The following is an 18,347-nucleotide window of genomic DNA, read 5'->3' on the forward strand; positions in this document are numbered from 1 at the left end:
ATATATAACCTGAAGGATGTGGATTTAAAGTTTCCTTGTTGAGGAACTCTGTTGGCATCGTTACTGCTGGATCTGGCAACACATCTACCTGTGTAATTATTTTTTGGGGAAATCCAAAAATATTCCCATATCTGTGTCTCTTGAAAAAAAAAAAAAAAAAAAAAAAAATATATATATATATATATATATATATATATATATATATATATATATATATATATATATATATATCACCACAGCAGGATGGAAGATAATCACTCACCCGTCATGAAACCTCATAAAATCCTGCAAAAAGCATCAAGCAGAAATGCATTTTTGGAAAAGTGTCAAAATCAGACTCCAGCACCAGAAGGAGCTGGTAAGCCTCAGAGCTTCTTCATTCTCAGCTTCTATGCCTCTGTATCTCTGAAGCTTGACCTTACAAATGAGCACACTGCATCACTGTGAGAATTGGTGTTTCTGGGCGGTGCAAAGTGGAGTAGAGCACATCAGAGTGCAGGGTATCTGAGAGCAGCAGAGCACAGAGAGGCAGGCACATCCGCCGCTGGAGGGATCAAATCTGTACCATCTGACGCTCAAGGATTTATGGGTTTAGTCAAAATTGCTTTTCCCACTGTGCAGATTAAGCACCGTAGGATGTTTTCTACTCAGGCCGTAGAATAGCCCAGTGTGCTGCTGTCGCCGCCGCTGCTTCTCTTGCTGTTTTTCTCCTTCTTATCGGCTCAGGCGCTGGAGAAGGGAATGTATCAGGAAGGCAGAGTGCTCCGAACCCAGGAGGGGAGTGGATTCTGATTGACAGGAGAGGTCCGTCCTCTGGGGAATGTGAACCATGCAGGTGGATGCGGCGTTTGTGCTCTTCTGTGTTTGGCTGGCGGGCGCAGCTGGGAAGATGGTTCAGTCGAGAGGTCACAAGCTGGAAACCTACAAACAAAGCAGGTAACAGCAACAAGGTGTTGAATATATAGGGCTTTTTAAAAAACTGATTGCATTGCCTCAGCAGGATTCAACTGAATCATTTATTGGAAGATGTGCACAGAAACCGATCTGCAGAAGTTTCTAGTTTTTCATTAAGAACTTCATTTTATTCTAGTTCATTTTTCTTTTGTTTTAGGTGCACACAGTGTTGTCCACTGTTTCCTGTGTCACCTGTGCCGCTCCCTCCCCCCTTTGAAAATAGTTTTTTTTTTCAGACAGCAGATTGGAGAGAGGATAGAGTGGGAGACCTAAATCCCCACATCTATTTATGTATTGTTGGTGAATGCTGTGTTCTCTTGCCCCGCAAATGCTGCAGATCAGTTAATGACCGTTTTTCCCTACCGGCAACAGTTGTAGTCAATTTCATTTTCAGGTGATTATTTAGGCTAATTGCTGCCTTGTCAATGCACCTATTGGATTAGACTTTTACCCCCCACTCTCCACCCCACTACCACCTTTTTTTTAGGACTGAACTAGATGTGGGAGTCAATAAAGTCGCTTCATTTCTGCACAGTATTGATCAAACAGGCTCTGACATCAGTGATTTAAACGGCAGGGATTTTTTTTTTGTTTTTTGCAGTTTGACTGTGTAGCATAGCTGAAGAAAAGTGACCTTAACACTACAAAACATAAACACTAAAATCAAAATTGAGCCACAGGAGGTTGATCTTTTAATCTTTGAATGTAGTTTCCAATCCGATGTCAGGTATTTAGAAAGCAGAATATCTTAATGTTATCAAAAAGAATATAATTTTAAAGATATTTTACAGACAAAGTAAGGCTCTAAGTAACAATTAAAGAAATGACCAAAATGAAGAAATGAAAGAATGACCTGGAAAAAAAAATTAATTAATTTTGGCAATATACTTGGAGATTATAAACCTGTCAGTGAAGTACCTGATTAATTCACATGTTGGTTTAGCTCCACTGAGAGTATTTCATGTTTTTATCAGTATGCAAATATAGAGGTACAGGTGTTTATTACACTTCAGATACACTTGAACTGGACTGAATCACGTTGGTAGGAAATAAACAAAGTATCATACACTTTGACAAAATGTTACCATTTTTTTTTCACTCATTAATTTCAAATGAAAGCACAAAAAAAAAGAGATTGTATCAAAATTCTGAAATATGTTCGTCATGTATTTGAAAAGCAACAGTTTAAATTTCCGGCAAAAGTGTTTCAAATGAGCAGAGTGTGATTATATCTTCAAGTGGCTTCTTTGGTGAAATATGCCAACAGCCCACTCAGTAGCAGAAAAAATACTCAGTTTGCTATTTCGTGAGATTTCGTAACACATTTTGAAGCTGAATATGTTAAAGACCTTTTGTAAATAATGGCTAGAATATTAATAATTATTGAAATTATGATATCGGTTGATTAAGTCATTCTATCAGCTCTACTACAAGATTATTTGCACACTTTCAGATGGTGTTAAAACCCAATGAAAGCAAGACTCTGATCAGCGCACAACCCTGACATTTTTGCAAATAAATGCACTTTTCCCCATAAATAACCAGTGGAGATTGGCCTGTTCCAGTGTAGCTTTTACAAATAAATGCTTTTCTTGTAGAATATATGCAAATAATTCAACTTTAGCCTAGAGCTGCCCCAGCTGAGAAACTGTATTTGCTTTAATCTCTGGTAAAGATAAGATTTAACCAAGCGGCAAAGTGCAAAACTGTACGCTATCAGCGTTGAATGATTTGCATCCACTTAATATTTTCAACAAAGCCTATCAAACCATAATCCCCCAGCCTTTAGATACAGTATCAATTTTTCATGCTATAACTGGTGATATTTATAGATCAGAGCTGATGCCAAACAGCAATCGGCTCTCCATTAAAACTGAGTGAAATAAACAAGCTTGACGTGATGTATCTGCTGGTCTTTGATACACCTAGTAGTCCTTAGGTTTAAAGGATAGTAAGCGAGCGTGTGTGATGCTATTGGAGGCAGTGTCTGCTGCCTCTTTAGATGTAAACAAGCCACGATGAAATTCCAGTCATTTAAAGTGATCCTCTGAGCCCCGAGATGATTAAGAAGATCATTAAGCACAAGAGGAGCACAATCGTAATCGTCTGTGGAAAATCTGGAAAAAGACAGGAAGCACAACTGGCTCAAAGCCGCTGCATAATCTTTAAATGCCAGTGTCGTCTTCTTTATCACATCTGTGTTTCGCTGTTTGTTGTTTTCTTCCCGAACTTGTTAAAAGTCCTCTCGCATCAGTCCTCTCTCTGCTCTGACATGCACAGCCTGTGAATACAAATCAAATGTAAATCTCTCATTTCTCTTCTAGCATGGGAAGGGGGGGGGGGGGGGGGTGCAGGGAGGGGGATCACATATGCGTATTTAGAAATCAAACCCTTTCTCCCTGTGTTTCTCATCACTCCACTCCTCTTCTCTTGAGTGTGAAATCGCAGAAGCGTCTGTGCGCTGCTGGCGTGGGCTGTGGGGGAGTGTTAACTGTTTTACTTTCTTCACTCGCCGCCTTGAGGAGGATGAGCTGCGGGTTGGGGAGAGGATTTGTGTAGGACAGCTGAGTCAAGAAAAGATCTGAGGAAAAACCTTCATGAGGTTTAAAGGATAAATTTTAATGGTCGCTCTGATGATTCCTTGGAAAGAAAAAAATTTAATGAGAAAAAAGAATCACTCCTTGCCGCACAAAGACAAAATTTAGTTGCTACATGCTTGGTTAAAGCTGACTGGTTGGGCTTTTTTAAAAATGTTTTAATATTCTAGAAATTCAGCTTATACGTGCATAACTGTTAGCAAATTAGCCTATTAGCCAAGAGTAAAGCGGTTCATTTCTGTGACGTTAGCAGCAAATGTTCAGTAGTTGTTGTGAAGCTTTTTTCAAATGTAAATGAACGAATCGTTCTATAAACTTTGAACGCCCTCTTCTTTACTTTAATGTTTCGTTCTGCTTTCTGCCCTCGTGGACCGGCATACATAAATGTGTCCAGATCAACCGCCACGCAAATATGGCCCATTAACCCTCATGCAGACTCTGCAGTGACGTGCGTACACGAGCCCGCGGCGGCAGAAAACATAAAAAGAAAAACATTTGAAAAAGCAAACAATGTGGGGCCATAGAGCAGAGAAAGGATTGGAGAGGCATTTCTGCCAAGAGGATTAGGAACCAGCTGCTGGATAGACGCACACGAGGAGGGCCCAGCACCCGTTGCCCATGAAAGCGCTGGAGCCAGCAGCGATGGAAACCCTCTTCTCACTGTTTCATTTTGCTCTTGTGCTCTCTCTGCTTTGTGTTTCTCCTCCATCTCTCTCTCTCTTCCTCTGTGGTATTTCCTTAATGCACGTCTGTAGTTGTCACAGGGATTTGGCTCTCTGTCTGTCACAGCATGCTCTACTCTATTAATCCATTTTATGCTTTTTTGGAGTTTATCATTCTCTCGCTGTGTGTGTGTGTTTGTGCGGACTGAATATGCTGCCTGAAAGACATTTATACAGAGGCAGCCCTCTTGAAAAGTGACACCAGAAAAGAGCTGGATTGCTCTAAATTGGATGTGATGGGCATTATTTGCCCTCATGTGATTTGTGGATGAAATGTGCCTGACGTAACCGGATGTACTACATCTCCTTAGGAATGGAGAATGTTCAAAACAACACGTGAGAGCAGCATAGATTTAGGCTGGGGGTGGGGTGCAGGGACAGATGGTTTTCATTATTGGCTCATTATTTTTTTTTAATCTGTAAAAAAAAAAAGTGAGCCGAAATTCATTTTTACAGACACCAAGGCGAAATGTTTTGCTTTTCTTTGTCACCCATATTTAAAAGCAGTTATTTACAACAGACAAACCTTAAAAAATCTCCACACGATTAAAAAGCAAATCTAGAAAAATATACCCAGGGTGCTTTTCTGCTTGTCTGCCTCTTGGTATTCAATATTCAAACACAGTTTCTGCTGTATTTGGCCTTTGATCATCCCAGACTCTGAATAAAAAATAGTATTCGAAAGTAACCTACAGAAACGCCACGAAGCATTCCTCAGTGTATTCAAATAAATATGTGAATTTACAACCAACAAAAAAAGGAAAAGGTTGAATTTCTAAGGTAAAACAAAAGAAAGCATCACAATATCTTTGATTAAAGCTCTGCTGCGTTGTAAGGTGGTCTCATTTGCATATCTATTTTAATGGAACAGGTTGCGAAGAGACGCCTGGATGGATGGCGGAGGAGGTCACAAAACTGGAAGGTAAGTTGTACAAGTCTTTTCTGGGTTATATTCAGCATTCAAATCTGTGTAACAACATGTTTATTGTGCATTTATTATTTTTTCCAGCCCAATTTACAAGCGAAGCCCAGACATGACAAAATCTCTGATGACAAAATCCGAGCAGCTCCTGAGAATAGACGATCACGATTTCACCATGAGGCCAGCGTTTGGAGGTCAGAAGCTCTTAATTAATTAGGAAAGAAAAAGAGATAACATTAGCATCCTTGTGGATCAAGTGCAGCTGAATACGATCTGTGCGGCTTCCTTGTGAGCGTTAAGCTCTTGACTGACAACCTCCTTTCAAGTTGTGCGAGAGTTTCCTTTTCCAGTTCAGTGCTTCACAACACCAGAGTGTTAACACATTTCCTTTCGCTTCCCTGCGTGTTAGAGGGATTTGATGTCAGCTTTCTTTAGGATTATGTTGAAATAAAGGCACACAGGCTTTTGTTTCAGAAAATACACTAAGTAGTAATGTTTTTATGTATTTTTTAGCTCTCTTTATGCATCTGTCTGTCGAGATAATATGAGAGTGCCCTATTTAACCAAAAAAGTAAATAAATTTAAAAAAGAAGAAGGAAGCCACGTGCTGTTTTTTTTGTCAGACCGCTTTTAATCACACAACAATCTGCTGCTGCTGAAAACAACACCAGATGACCCCTCGCTGAATCCTTTTTGGCGGTGTCCGAGTTTAACCAGCAGGTACATCTAGAAGGGAAAGCTAGCGCTGTATTTTACTCACCGCCGGATCCGCTTTGAGCCGTTATTATGACCTGATTGTATCTGTGCGCTGGTGGAGGATGATCGTGGTGATGCAGAGTACAAAGGCTGAAATAGGTCAAAAGAAGAAATCGGAGCCAAACTGTAACCATCATGTCATGAGCGGCTGCTCTGTGTGTGTGAGATCACGGTTCCTGTCAGAAGCTGCGTTTCTGCAATAAAAAAAAATGGTGGTGGGTGCTGTCACATCCATAAGCAGGCAGAAAAAACAAACCATGTCTTTGCCTATTTCGATTAGTGCATTCATTTTTCTTTAGGACTTTTTGCTTGTAGTAAGTCATCTTTACTTTTTGCTTGCTGAAAAATAATGTCAGCACTAATGCATTTCTTATATGATCCCATTTTCCTTCAGGTCCTCCAATTCCTGTTGGTGTAGATGTTCAGGTTGAAAGTCTGGATACCATCTCAGAGGTGGACATGGTAAGTGTGATGCTGCACAATGCAGTGGTCAGCTGTTATACCGAGTGCAGTTTTAAGGTAGGTGCACTTTGGCCCCTGTCTTTGCAGAGGAAAACAACTACTGTTCGTCTTCCATAAGAGCAGACTTATTTTTATTCATGGCCATGGTTCAGGGGGTTGGGAAGCTCATCTTGTAACTGAAAGGCTGCCGGTTCGTTCCCCAGCTCTGTCTGTCTTGGTTGTTGTGTCCTTGGGCAAGACACTTCACCTACCGCCTACTGGTGTTGGCCAGAGGGGTCGATGGCGCGATATGGCAGCCTCGCTTCTGTCAGTCTGCCCCAGGGCAGCTGTGGCTACAACTGTAGCTCGCCTCCACCAGTGTGTGAATGTGAGAGTGACTGAATAGTGGAATTGTAAAGCGCTTGGAGGGTCTCAAAAAGCGCTATATAAATGCAATCCATTATTATTATTATTTTTGCTGCTTTCTGTTTCTTGGCAGCATAATTTCAAGGAGAAATATTGCAGTGCTGTTATTTAAAACTTTTAATCTTGTTAACACGTCCTATTTTTCACACGCTAGTCTCGTCAGGAGTTTAAAAAAGAATAGCAGTCTATGCCACGGCTGAGTATTTCCTGGGTGACGTGAGCGTTAATGACTCTCATCACAACTTCTGAGCCAGTGTTTGAGCAGCTTTAGCACTTCTCTTTTGTCATAGATGGCGATGAGGAACACTAGCAACACCTCATCAACCTCATGAGTGTGAATATTGCTGTTCCTTTAGAATAACATTAAAAGCATACCATTACATTGTGCCATTCTCATATCTAAACCCTCTACAATTCTCTCCTCTTCTTTAGAATTGTTTTCTACTCAAACATATGAACATAAGCCTTAATTACACCTTAATTACTGCAGTATTAGAACTTGCCATTTCTTAACTCCGTTTAAGGAAGTTTTACTGAGTTTGATGAAGGCAGGTGAGATGATAAAAGTAGGCACAAATTAAATGAATACTCACTTTTTCATTTTAACTCAAGAGTCCATGGATTTATTTTGTGACCTTTATGTTGGGAAACATTGGACTAAACCACGTAAACTGTCCATAAAGTAGTGACCAACACACTGATCGTCATTATTATCAGTCAAACAGCATCATAACTTACCTTTTCCCAGGGGACACAAGATTGAATGCGAATGCTAGACTTTTTTTTGCAAAGCACGACATATAGTTTATAATAAAGTGAAGATCCGAATACTTTATAACACTCTCGTTTCTTTCTCCCTTGCAGGACTTTACCATGACGCTGTACCTGCGTCATTACTGGAAGGACGAGCGGCTTTCCTTTCCAAGCACCAACAACCAGAGCATGACCTTCGACAGTCGCCTGGTGAAGAAAATTTGGGTTCCTGACATGTTCTTTGTTCACTCTAAGCGCTCTTTCATCCACGACACCACCACCGACAACGTCATGCTGAGGGTTTATCCTGACGGCAATGTGCTCTACAGTCTCAGGTAAACCGCACTGCGTGTCTTAACATGGCAAAGAAAGACTCGCTCACTCTGAGAGCTTTTAACCCTGAAAGTGCTTTTCGCAAGCACTTTATATTTAATAGGCACAGTGAAAGGAAGGCTTAATGAAAATTATGAAAACCACCACAATATAAAAAGGTTTCATTCCAAAAAGAGAGAAACAAAACAACCTTAAAACACACAACCATACAAAAATCTCTAAAAAGGTCGCCTTTGATTTCCTGTGTGGAACATCACAGCAGGTCCATCAGCATTTCGTGGAACAGCATTTGATTATTCTAATTAGCGTGGCAGAGTGGAGGGGAGAAGTCAAGTCATTTTTTAACCTCTATTCAATCAGGAAAGTCATTTCTAAACCCGTTTGTGTTCCAGTGACGCTGTGGCATAAGGACACTTGATTAAAATTGGAGAAAACAAGTGTGAGAGTGGATAGAACTCAAACAACCCTCCAGTGGGAGACTGTATAACATAGGTGTCCAAATTTGGCCCGCAGCCTAATTACATTTGGCCTGCGAAGCCATACCAAATTACTATTAGAGCTGGCCTACTGGTGTTATACAGGTAATATATATATTGTTTAGTATTAAGCTTTGCTTGTTCCATATTCAGCTTTCCAGCAAAACGTGTTTGAGTCCATAAGAAAAGATTCATTCTTATATCTGGAGGAATAAATATATTTCAATAAATATTAACGTTAGCCCGCAACTTTGTATTTGTGTATTTGAGTTTGACACCCCTGCTGTATAAGAAGGGACCTGGAAAAAAAACCATCTTTAATAATGCTCTTTCAAAAACGGCTATATAAAAGGGACACGTCAAGTCAGAGTCTCATTATGATGCACAAAAGAACCAGCCTGAGTTTGAACTTTAGAAACCTGCATAAGGAGATTTTTGAAGCTGACATTCCTGCTCCTCTGATGTGTCCTGCCTGTTTTCCCTGCAGAGTCACAGTCACTGCTATGTGCAACATGGATCTCAGCCGCTTTCCCCTGGACACCCAAACCTGCTCGCTGGAGATTGAGAGCTGTGAGTGAATTGAACAGAATCTGGCCAAACATGTTTGTCAGACACACCTCTTATTTTCTCTGGGAATCTTTTCTCTTCATTTTCTAATTCTTTTCCCATAACTTCACCAGTCCTAAGTCTGGGAAAGTCCTAGGATTGTAATTGAAACTCTCAGCATCTACGAGAAGCTACTGGGGCTTTGGATTCGGCACCTTTGTCGTGTTTCTTCTGTTTTTTTCTTCGGACCTACGTTATCTGTCCTGATTTGGCTTGTTCACATTTCCTCTGCAGATGCGTACACAGATGACGACCTGATGCTTTACTGGAAGAAAGGAAACGAATCCCTGAACACAGACGACAGAATATCTCTGTCCCAGTTCCTCATCCAGAAATTTCACACCACCACCAAGCTGGCTTTCTACAGCAGCACAGGTACCGTAATCCACAACCCGCCTACTTCTAAGTCAGACACCGAAATCCAACCGATTATGTAAATGCGACAAACGCGCGCGTAATGCATGCAAAACTAAATCACAATTGAATTAAAACTTCAATAATTCTAATTTCCCTTTGTAAGTCTTTTTCAGCTAAAGGATCAAATCTTCCATACAAGAAAACGGTGTCCGTTGAATTATAAACCAAAACGACTACACTAATATTTTATCCTTACTGCGAAACAAAATGAATCAGACTCCTGCCAACTACTTGTATGCTGCTAGAAAGCCACACTGAGAGCCTGGCAGCCTTTTGATTATCATATGTCACTTTTCAGAGCAACCTGAAGCATAAAAGGGATTTGGTGTCCTATCATTCTTTGCCAGAATAGCTGAGAACCTCTGCTTAAAGTGCTGATATGGTATATATGCCAGCCAGCGTATGACAATGTGTGAATAATGGTGATATTTCTTTTTCCTAGGCTGGTACAATCGTTTGTACATCCACTTCACCCTGCGGCGCCACATATTCTTCTTCCTGCTGCAGACTTACTTCCCTGCTACTCTCATGGTTATGCTCTCCTGGGTGTCGTTCTGGATTGACCGAAGGGCTGTCCCCGCCAGGGTACCGCTAGGTACGCCGTGCTACTTAAATCAACTATTATTTTACCTTACTTTTATTTTAATTAGACATGAAAAATACTGAGATCTATCCCACATTTATGAAACTGATTATTTAAACTGACATAAAATAAAGAACAATGAACAGCACCTAATAAACTGCAAAATACAAATGAACACACTAGATTATATATTAATACAGTAATTTAGATCATTCCAGAAATCCAATGAAATTATCTTCATTTCTTGCCATATTACCACCGAGTGAGATAAAGCTCAAAAATGAACGATGAAGTAAATCAATATGTGGGGTTGTTTTGGGTTTTTTTTTTCATGTTTATAGTGCTGTGCAAAAGACTTGAGCCACCTTTCCTTTCTTTATTTTTTGCTTCAAACGAGTCAGACTTTCTCGTAACTCTCTTGAGCACTTGGGACATTTTTTTTAAATTCCTTGTGTTTGAACATTTTCAGAGGAATGTTTTGTTGTTTGTTGAGCTGCTTTACAATGACCAGTTTTATATCTTCAGGCACGTTGTTACTAGCAGCAAAAACACATTTGTTCCCATTTATTTAACCGAGCCTTTGAAAAATCTCCATAAGATAAGACAGCTTGACATGCATTGAATAGTATCTTTTGCACCAACCAAGTCTTTCCCAAAGAGCTAACTGGTGGAAACTTGGCTGACCTTGGCATTATGTGCAGTGTGTCCTTAAAAAATGTGAGGACAGAAAAGAAGACGTGAAAGGCCGAAAAAGCTATCTACAGTAGTGATGTGCGATACCACTGATTTCCTTTCCGATCCGATACCAAGTAAAATTCAGGGTGGTATCAGCGATACTGATCCGATACCGATACTCTGTACAAAAACTTAATGTTTCATTGCATTTCATAATACAATATATAATTGTATTATGTAATTGTAATAATAACATAACCATATTGCTTCATAATGATTAGAGGACATCAGACAACTTGTTTTTATTGCTTAATAATGCAGAATAATCATATAGAAATAAAAAAAACTGACGTTGTGCGCCATTTGAACATGTTGCCTGCCTGCAGCACTAAAGGACTCTGCGAGAGATGTCTGTCTCGCCCTAGCAGCACCTGTCCCTGTCCTCCTCTTCAGTTCGCCTCAACATAAGCTTATCATATTCTGTGATGTGATTTACTCCGAGGTGTTTGACGAGGTCAGTGGTGTTGCCACAACAACGTGTCCACACAGGACTCTGTTTGCGCTCAGCCATTGTTGTGAGTGTGCACGCCAGGGGCTGCGACACATTTATACAGCCGTATTTCGCATATGACTATAAAAGGCGTAAGAGGAAGTAGTTCCTTCCAAATTAGACGATCCGAATTGTATAGTTTCTTTCCACTGCGTTCATTTGAATAGAAAAACTACAAATTTACCCCAGAGTACTAAAATATCGATATTATAATATGAGAATCGATTCTAGAACATAAATTGCTGGTATCGGAAGAATCGATATTTCAGTATCAATCCGCACACCACTAATCTACAGCAGATGAACACTATCTGAAAGTCAACAGAAAAGAAATATGGGAAAGAAATATGGAAATACAGAAGAAATATCCTGCAAAGATGTGACACGTGAACTATTGCTAAAGCTTAATGAGAAATAATCTCAGTGGAAGAGTTTCTGTCAAAAATTCTTAAGGAAGGTAAACAATGAGAAAATGCTGAGGTATAGCAAATTACACAACGGACTAAAGTGGATTAAAAGTGGACTAAAAATCAGTGGCAACAGGTCTTATGTGGTGATGAATCTAAATTTACATTTTTTTGGATCAAATCTTTGTCAGTGTACAGAGATCAGGAAAGAGGTAGAACAATAAGTGTCTGCAGCCATGTTCCCATGTATGTTTGCATATTTCAATGAATTACTGTATCTATTTCTCATTTTCCTAGCAAAATAATCAATGAGCCAAACTTTTGCATAGTACTGTATATGCTGTGGTTGGCACTGTTAAATAATAGAAGAAGCGTCTTTGTTTGAACCTCTTGGCTGGGGCTTGTGAAGCTCGCGTGTTCCCCATGCTCCCCGTCTCCTAGTGGGTTTTCTACTGGTGCTTTCCAGTTTCTTCCCACAATCCAAAGCCATGCATGTTAGGATCATTCCTCTTCTTTCAGCTGTTCCCATTAGGGCTTGCCACAGCAGGTCATCTGCCTCCATCTCGCTCCATCATCTACATCTGCATGCTAGGTTCTAAACTATATGTGGGTACTTCTTTCTATCTAAAGCACAGTGAGAGTGGCAAATGTACCACATAAGTAAAATTTCCATTTCATTCTTGAAGCAAAGAGTTATCAGCTATGCTAGAAAACACTAGGCTAAACACTGCGTATCATTATCACTATGCGTGTTAGCATGGTAAGGCTAGCTAACCAGCTACCAACACAAGAAGAATTTATTAAGAAACTAAAGACTCTGAATCTTTAGCTGATAGTGAAGTTATACAGGGAGTTTAGCGCTGACTTGGCAATCCATCCGACAGTCGTTTGATTCAAAACCCCCAATTTAAGCCAAGTGGTGCTAGCAGAAAAGACTGACACGAGCTGGGTTATTAGAATTCAGCCTAGGAAAAGCATGAATCATCGTACATTTCACAGTATTATGCAATAATTGTCTAATAATCTTACTAGTGGAAAAATTTTAGGGAAGACATTTAGTGCATTTTTTCCTTACCCTCATCACTAATCATCTCAAATCCTTTCAGGGGGTCCAGACCCCCAGTTTCCCATCAGCTTTCACAGTGAGTAGGTGGAAGCTATTAGTGGAATCTCACCAAAGTCTATAGTGAACATAAAGATTCTGATTTATTACACCCCAAATGTAGCCATTTCTGAGCTATTTAGTCTGTGGGAGACTAAATAGCAACACAGCTGTGACTAAACTTTGTTCGATTCCCTTCAGGCATCACCACCGTGCTGACCATGTCCACCATCATCACCGGGGTCAATGCTTCGATGCCTCGGGTCTCCTACATCAAAGCTGTGGACATTTACCTCTGGGTCAGTTTTGTCTTTGTCTTCCTTTCGGTGATAGAGTACGCAGCGGTGAACTACCTCTCCACCGTACAGGAGAGGAAAGAGAGGAAGCTGAGGGAGAGAGTAAGTGTTCCTTTCATGTTTTTTTTCCTCCTCTGACTTTGCCTCTGGTTAAGAACAGACTTAATTTTTGATTTTTTTTTTAATGGCTCACACTGACAAATTTTACACAGATACTTTATCTTCACCACATCTATGTAATGACTTATGCAGCAGCATGTTTTATTCTGACACATTTTTTTAGTTTTAGAAGTAGTGTAAGGATGCAAATATCTGATTTTTCTTTTCTTTTTTTGGATAAGCTGTGAAAGCTACAACCTAAAACAGTACTTAAATTTGTTTGTCCACTGCCCGATGTAAGGTTTATTTTTTTTATGTATTTAGTGGTTAATGCTAAAATATAATTATTTTAGTCATCCATTCATTTTCAAATTTAGAGTAATAAAGCACACTATTATTTTTTTAATTAGAATCTCAAATTACTTATTTTGCTTGCATTTCCTGAACAGAACTATTAGTTTTAAAAAATATTATACTTGATTAAAGTCTTGTGTGCTGGCTCAGATTTGGGAATAAAACATTTGTTACTTAACTGATAAATAATAATACAATTTTTAGTTTTAAACAAGTTTTTTACAGAATTCTAAAATATGTGTTTTCTTGTTTTATGACAGGTTAGGCGCTGTAACTGCTTACCTGTTTGATATTCATTCTAATTTCTAATTTTCGAATTTCCACAGTACGTCATATTTTTGGTACAGTACATTTTTTCCCTTTGTAGTTCTAAAATTTTCATTTGAAGCTTTTGGCCATGTCGTAAATCTCAGGTTTGTATATTACCTCGCATTGTACTGGAATTACTTTATTAACTGAGCATTTCAAAACATTATCATCATGACCATAAATAAGGGAATCTAATATGTCATTGCTTACAAGAAGTGATCAAAATGCTCTGCTCATACAAAAAAATTATTTACATTTGGCCAATCATACCTTAAAGAGCAAAGCTGTTTCCAGCATAGTTGTTTTTAGATCACTCGCAAAAGTCTGTTCTGACAAATTATACAGACACAAGTTTGCAATTTCACCACGAACCTTAAACTGGCACGAAATGTGAACAACATCAGTGTCAAAATGAACAGACTTTCACTTAGAGGATCATATCGATGACAGCTGGGTCTGAGAGACCAAGCAGCTGTTTTCAGAGGAAGAGTCTATAATGTTCAAGCCCAAAGATAAGTGTGCGCAACTTTTCAATTGACATTGCTGGAGAAAGTGCTCCTTGAGACTTCCTCCTCTTCCACAAGATGCTAATTGAAATTCAAGATGAAGGGTTTCTGTTTTGACACACTGATGGACATTGAACGTGCACTGCAGACTAGTGATTAGTGTCAAAAGTAGCAGCTGGAAATGTTACAGAGCCGCACAAGTAACAACCTTCAACAGATGCACTTTGTGTATATGTTTATATACCTAATATATCTCAATTTTAATTGTACTACAAATCTGTGAAAATGCTCTACTTTTCTTAATTTGAATCTTGTTATTGGTACATGGTTATTGCAAATAATACAGTTAATAAAACCAAGGATGGAAACATTTACGAGACGTAATAATAGTTTCGTCTAAGTCGACTCTGATTAGGCTGACCTGAATTTTATACTGAAATATTTTCCATATTAAAATAATTATAAACTGATGAAAACATGATTTAATAATTTATATGCATTTCCAATAAACAGATATATTTTCTTAACTGGCTTACTTTAAGCTGCTCTCAAGGCTATGGGAAATTATTTCTGGGACTACAGCTCTTTAACTATATTGGTATTCTTCATCTGCCAACTGCTGCAGCATATGGAGCCAAATTGCCCACGTACCCCGAGGAAGATTTCCAGCACAAACATCCTTCCATAAATGTTTCCTACCAAAGTTATTTAAAGGCCATGAGTGTACAGACAATCATACATATAGGAGGAATTCACTTATTTATAATGATAGAAAGTCTACTGTAATTCATAACTCTTCGTGTGTTTTTCGCTAGCTTCCATGTACATGCGGCATTGGCAACCCTGATGAAATGATGATCGACCCCCAGGTCACTGGATATGGGTCCACAGATGTCAACATCACAGGAAATTATGGGTTGCCAGAAAACGGGGGCCGCCAGGAACGAATTTTGGCCCAAGTGGCACTGAACGACCCACAGATCACAGGCCAGGTGAAGGCATCTAGAGGCTACGTGAACATCTGGATAGACACCCATGCCATAGACAAGTACTCAAGGGTCGTCTTTCCTGGAGCCTACATCCTTTTTAACATCATCTACTGGTCCATCTACTTGTAACCTATGATGCATGAAATGCTGTTTTGTGCATGCTGGGACAGCAGGAGCTCAGCTCAGGAAAGATGATGCTGCACTTGAAGTGTTTGGGACAGAGAAACTGCGCATGAGATGCATGGGGACCACTAACAGATTGGTGACCATTGCCTTCTTGACCCAGCCACTTAACACCGATGATTAAAAAAGAAATATGAGCGACCAACTAACAGGACAGTCATCGATAGTCACTTCATCAGTTCTCTGGTTTCTGCTGTATCTATAGTTCTGGTGACAGAAAGATGTCTGAATGCTGTTGTCGCCTGAGGACGCAGAGATGCACGTACATGGACTAATGTCACTCTTCAGGCTAACTACTTCTAGTTCTAGATGCAGTGACTCCAAGCACACTTTCAACACCGAAAGTGTGAACTGAAAACATACTGACATTGGCTAGCATTGCCAGCAAATAGACGGATCCTTTTTCCTCTTCTTATGAGCTACACCTGACAATCAATAAGAGACTAAAAATATTTAAAGGTTTAATTTAACATGTTGAGAAATATGTTTGTTTGTTATATAGCGGCGAGAAACTTGATACCACTCTCATACTTGTAATTAAATATATGGCTAAATCCAGTAATAGCCAGTTAGCTTAGCATAAAAACCCTAACCAGGTTAAACAGCCAAGGTACTTGTTTCCGTCCAGCATTTCTATAATAACTACAGCAAGTTATATATTTTGACTGAATCCATACAGAAACAACCATAAAAGCCTGGTTTTATAGGGGGATTAGTGCTACTATTTCTCTACCGGTATAAATGCTTAGCTAATACTCAGAAGTCCTACTATTTTTCTAACGGTATGACTGCCTAGCTAACGCTCAGAGGCAAGAAAGAGTCTGGCAATTAAATTCCCAACAGAATGTCAATTTCTATAAAGATTAAAAAAACAGATTACATCTTGTTAATTAGTCAGCCTTTGAGGTGGTAGTTGGCAAATTTCGCCCAGCTGCTTCCCCCTTTTCCCCAGTCTTGTGTGCTCAGCTCAGCCGTCTCCTGGCTAGACCTTCATATTTACTGCAGACATGAAAGTGATATCACCACACTCTCCCAACTCTGCACGAAAGCAAATAAACATCTGAATGAAAGTAAATGTTTTTATTTTTAAAAAAAGGCAAATTCAGAGCTTATTCTTGAAGTTCCACGTTTTCTTTGCAGCATGTTAATATGATTCAGTTTAGCTTCAATTTTCTTGTGAAATTTGTATCAATGCAGTTATTTTGATGTCAAGCTACTGCGCTCCGTTTGTGTGACTTGACAACGTTGAGTAAAAAACGCAAAGTAATGCAGTCTATTAAAACAACAAATGTAAAAATGTATGTTTAGAAGTCCCATGCACCGACTATGATATTAACTCTTTTTATTTTTTAATGTTTCTTCTTTTTATTTTTTAAATACAACTGAAGCTCATCTCCTCTGTTTGGTGTTGTGAGGCTTTGAGGTTCGCTGTGACCTGTTAGTTGCTAGTTTTAACGTCTTTTTCAGCTTAAAAACAACTTTATACTTTGTTAGGCAAAAGATATTTTAAAAAAATATTACAGGTATTTAAAACTGTCATGTATGGGAAGATGTTTAATAAATGTTTTGGTTTCTGAAAATCGGAGCTTGAGTGCTGAACATCGTAGAAACAGAGAGCTGCTTAAAACCTAAAACATAACACTTTGGATCATTTGAACACAGTTGATCCCTTTATTTTAATCACATTTTTCTGCTCACTTACACAGTATATTTAAACAGTCCTGGAGGATAAGTCTTTACTGTTATTAGTCACTGGGTTGCTCACAGCTCCAAGGTCTTTCTTCTCGCTCTGGCACATGTCTGAGTGCTGATGAGCATTTAAAACAAATCATATACACTGCGTATTATGTAATGCCATTAACCACTCACATGTGTGTAAAAGGATATATACATATACAATTACATTAAGGCTTTCCTCACAGAAAAGTGAGAGAGTGGGATATGCTGAAGCATGTTTTTGTTGTTTTTTTTGATCCAAGCAACATCCCGAAGGTGTCAATTTAAACTTTGTGCACCATCTTCTAATCTAGTGAAAGAAAATGCGAACAAAGGCATCACCACATCAAAGCTGGCAGAAAAGGATAAAGCATCAAAAAGATGTCCATAACCTGATTTTCCACCACATCTGGGCCCACTCTTAAGAGCCAAGATTTTTTATCAAGCTGTGTAGCTGATGAAAGTACGCCTAGAAATCTCAATGACTGAGAGAGAGGTAGTATGATCATGCAATCAAGTACAATAGGGCTACCCGTGGATAGAGTAATACATTTAGGGTTGATTTATTTAGAGGTTTGTGGTGTAAAACTGTGAGTGTATGCCAAACTCATCATCAGTAAATTCATGTTGTCCATTACCACAGACTAGAAAGATATTAGATGCCTTCATGTGTTCCCTGTTAAACTCACGATTGAATTTAAAATCCCTCTCCTCACATGCAAAGTCCTTCATATCTTAAAGAAGTCATAGTACCATATTGTCCTACCAGAGACTTGTGGTTCATAGAGTTTTAAATGTAGAATGGGAGGCAGAGTCTTCAGCTTTCAGGCCTCTCTTCTGTGGAACCGAAGCTGCTGGAGGAGTTCCAATGATGCACTACAGCATGCGATTACATTTCTTTTTTCTTTCTATCGTTTGCTTTCAGTTTGGTCTCTTTTCTCTCTCCCAGTTTTGATTCTGCTCCTCCCTGATATTGAGTCTTCTGGAGGTTTCTTCCTGTTAAAACGGAGTTTCTCCTTCTCACTGTCACCAAGTGCCTGGACATAGGGGACCATCTGATTGTTGTGGGGTTTTTCTCTTACGCTCAAGGATCTTTAGCAAAAAAATATAAAGTGCCTACTTGTTGTTATTTAAACCTTATAATTTCTCCTAGATGTATTTCTAATTTCAGTGTC

The 18,347-nt window shown here is 39.2% G+C and overlaps 1 protein-coding gene across 1 annotated transcript; it reads left to right on the top strand.

The window, feature by feature from the left end:
• The first annotated feature begins 820 nt into the window (after positions 1-820).
• LOC146612414 (gamma-aminobutyric acid receptor subunit rho-1-like) lies at positions 821-15,402 on the top strand. The gene is made up of 10 exons (XM_085379210.1): positions 821-936; positions 5,145-5,195; positions 5,283-5,389; positions 6,346-6,413; positions 7,683-7,906; positions 8,868-8,950; positions 9,221-9,361; positions 9,846-9,998; positions 12,922-13,118; positions 15,100-15,402. The coding sequence occupies exons 1-10, from the start codon at positions 830-832 to the stop codon at positions 15,400-15,402; spliced, it is 1,434 nt and encodes a 477-aa protein (XP_085235336.1). The 5' UTR covers positions 821-829.
• Positions 15,403-18,347: the final 2,945 nt, after the last annotated feature.

The sequence above is a fragment of the Diplotaxodon limnothrissa genome, linkage group LG19, assembly GCF_057381915.1.
Source record: "Diplotaxodon limnothrissa isolate DT_005_m linkage group LG19, D_limnothrissa_male_GT1.1, whole genome shotgun sequence".
NCBI classification, from domain to species: Eukaryota; Metazoa; Chordata; class Actinopteri; order Cichliformes; family Cichlidae; genus Diplotaxodon; species Diplotaxodon limnothrissa.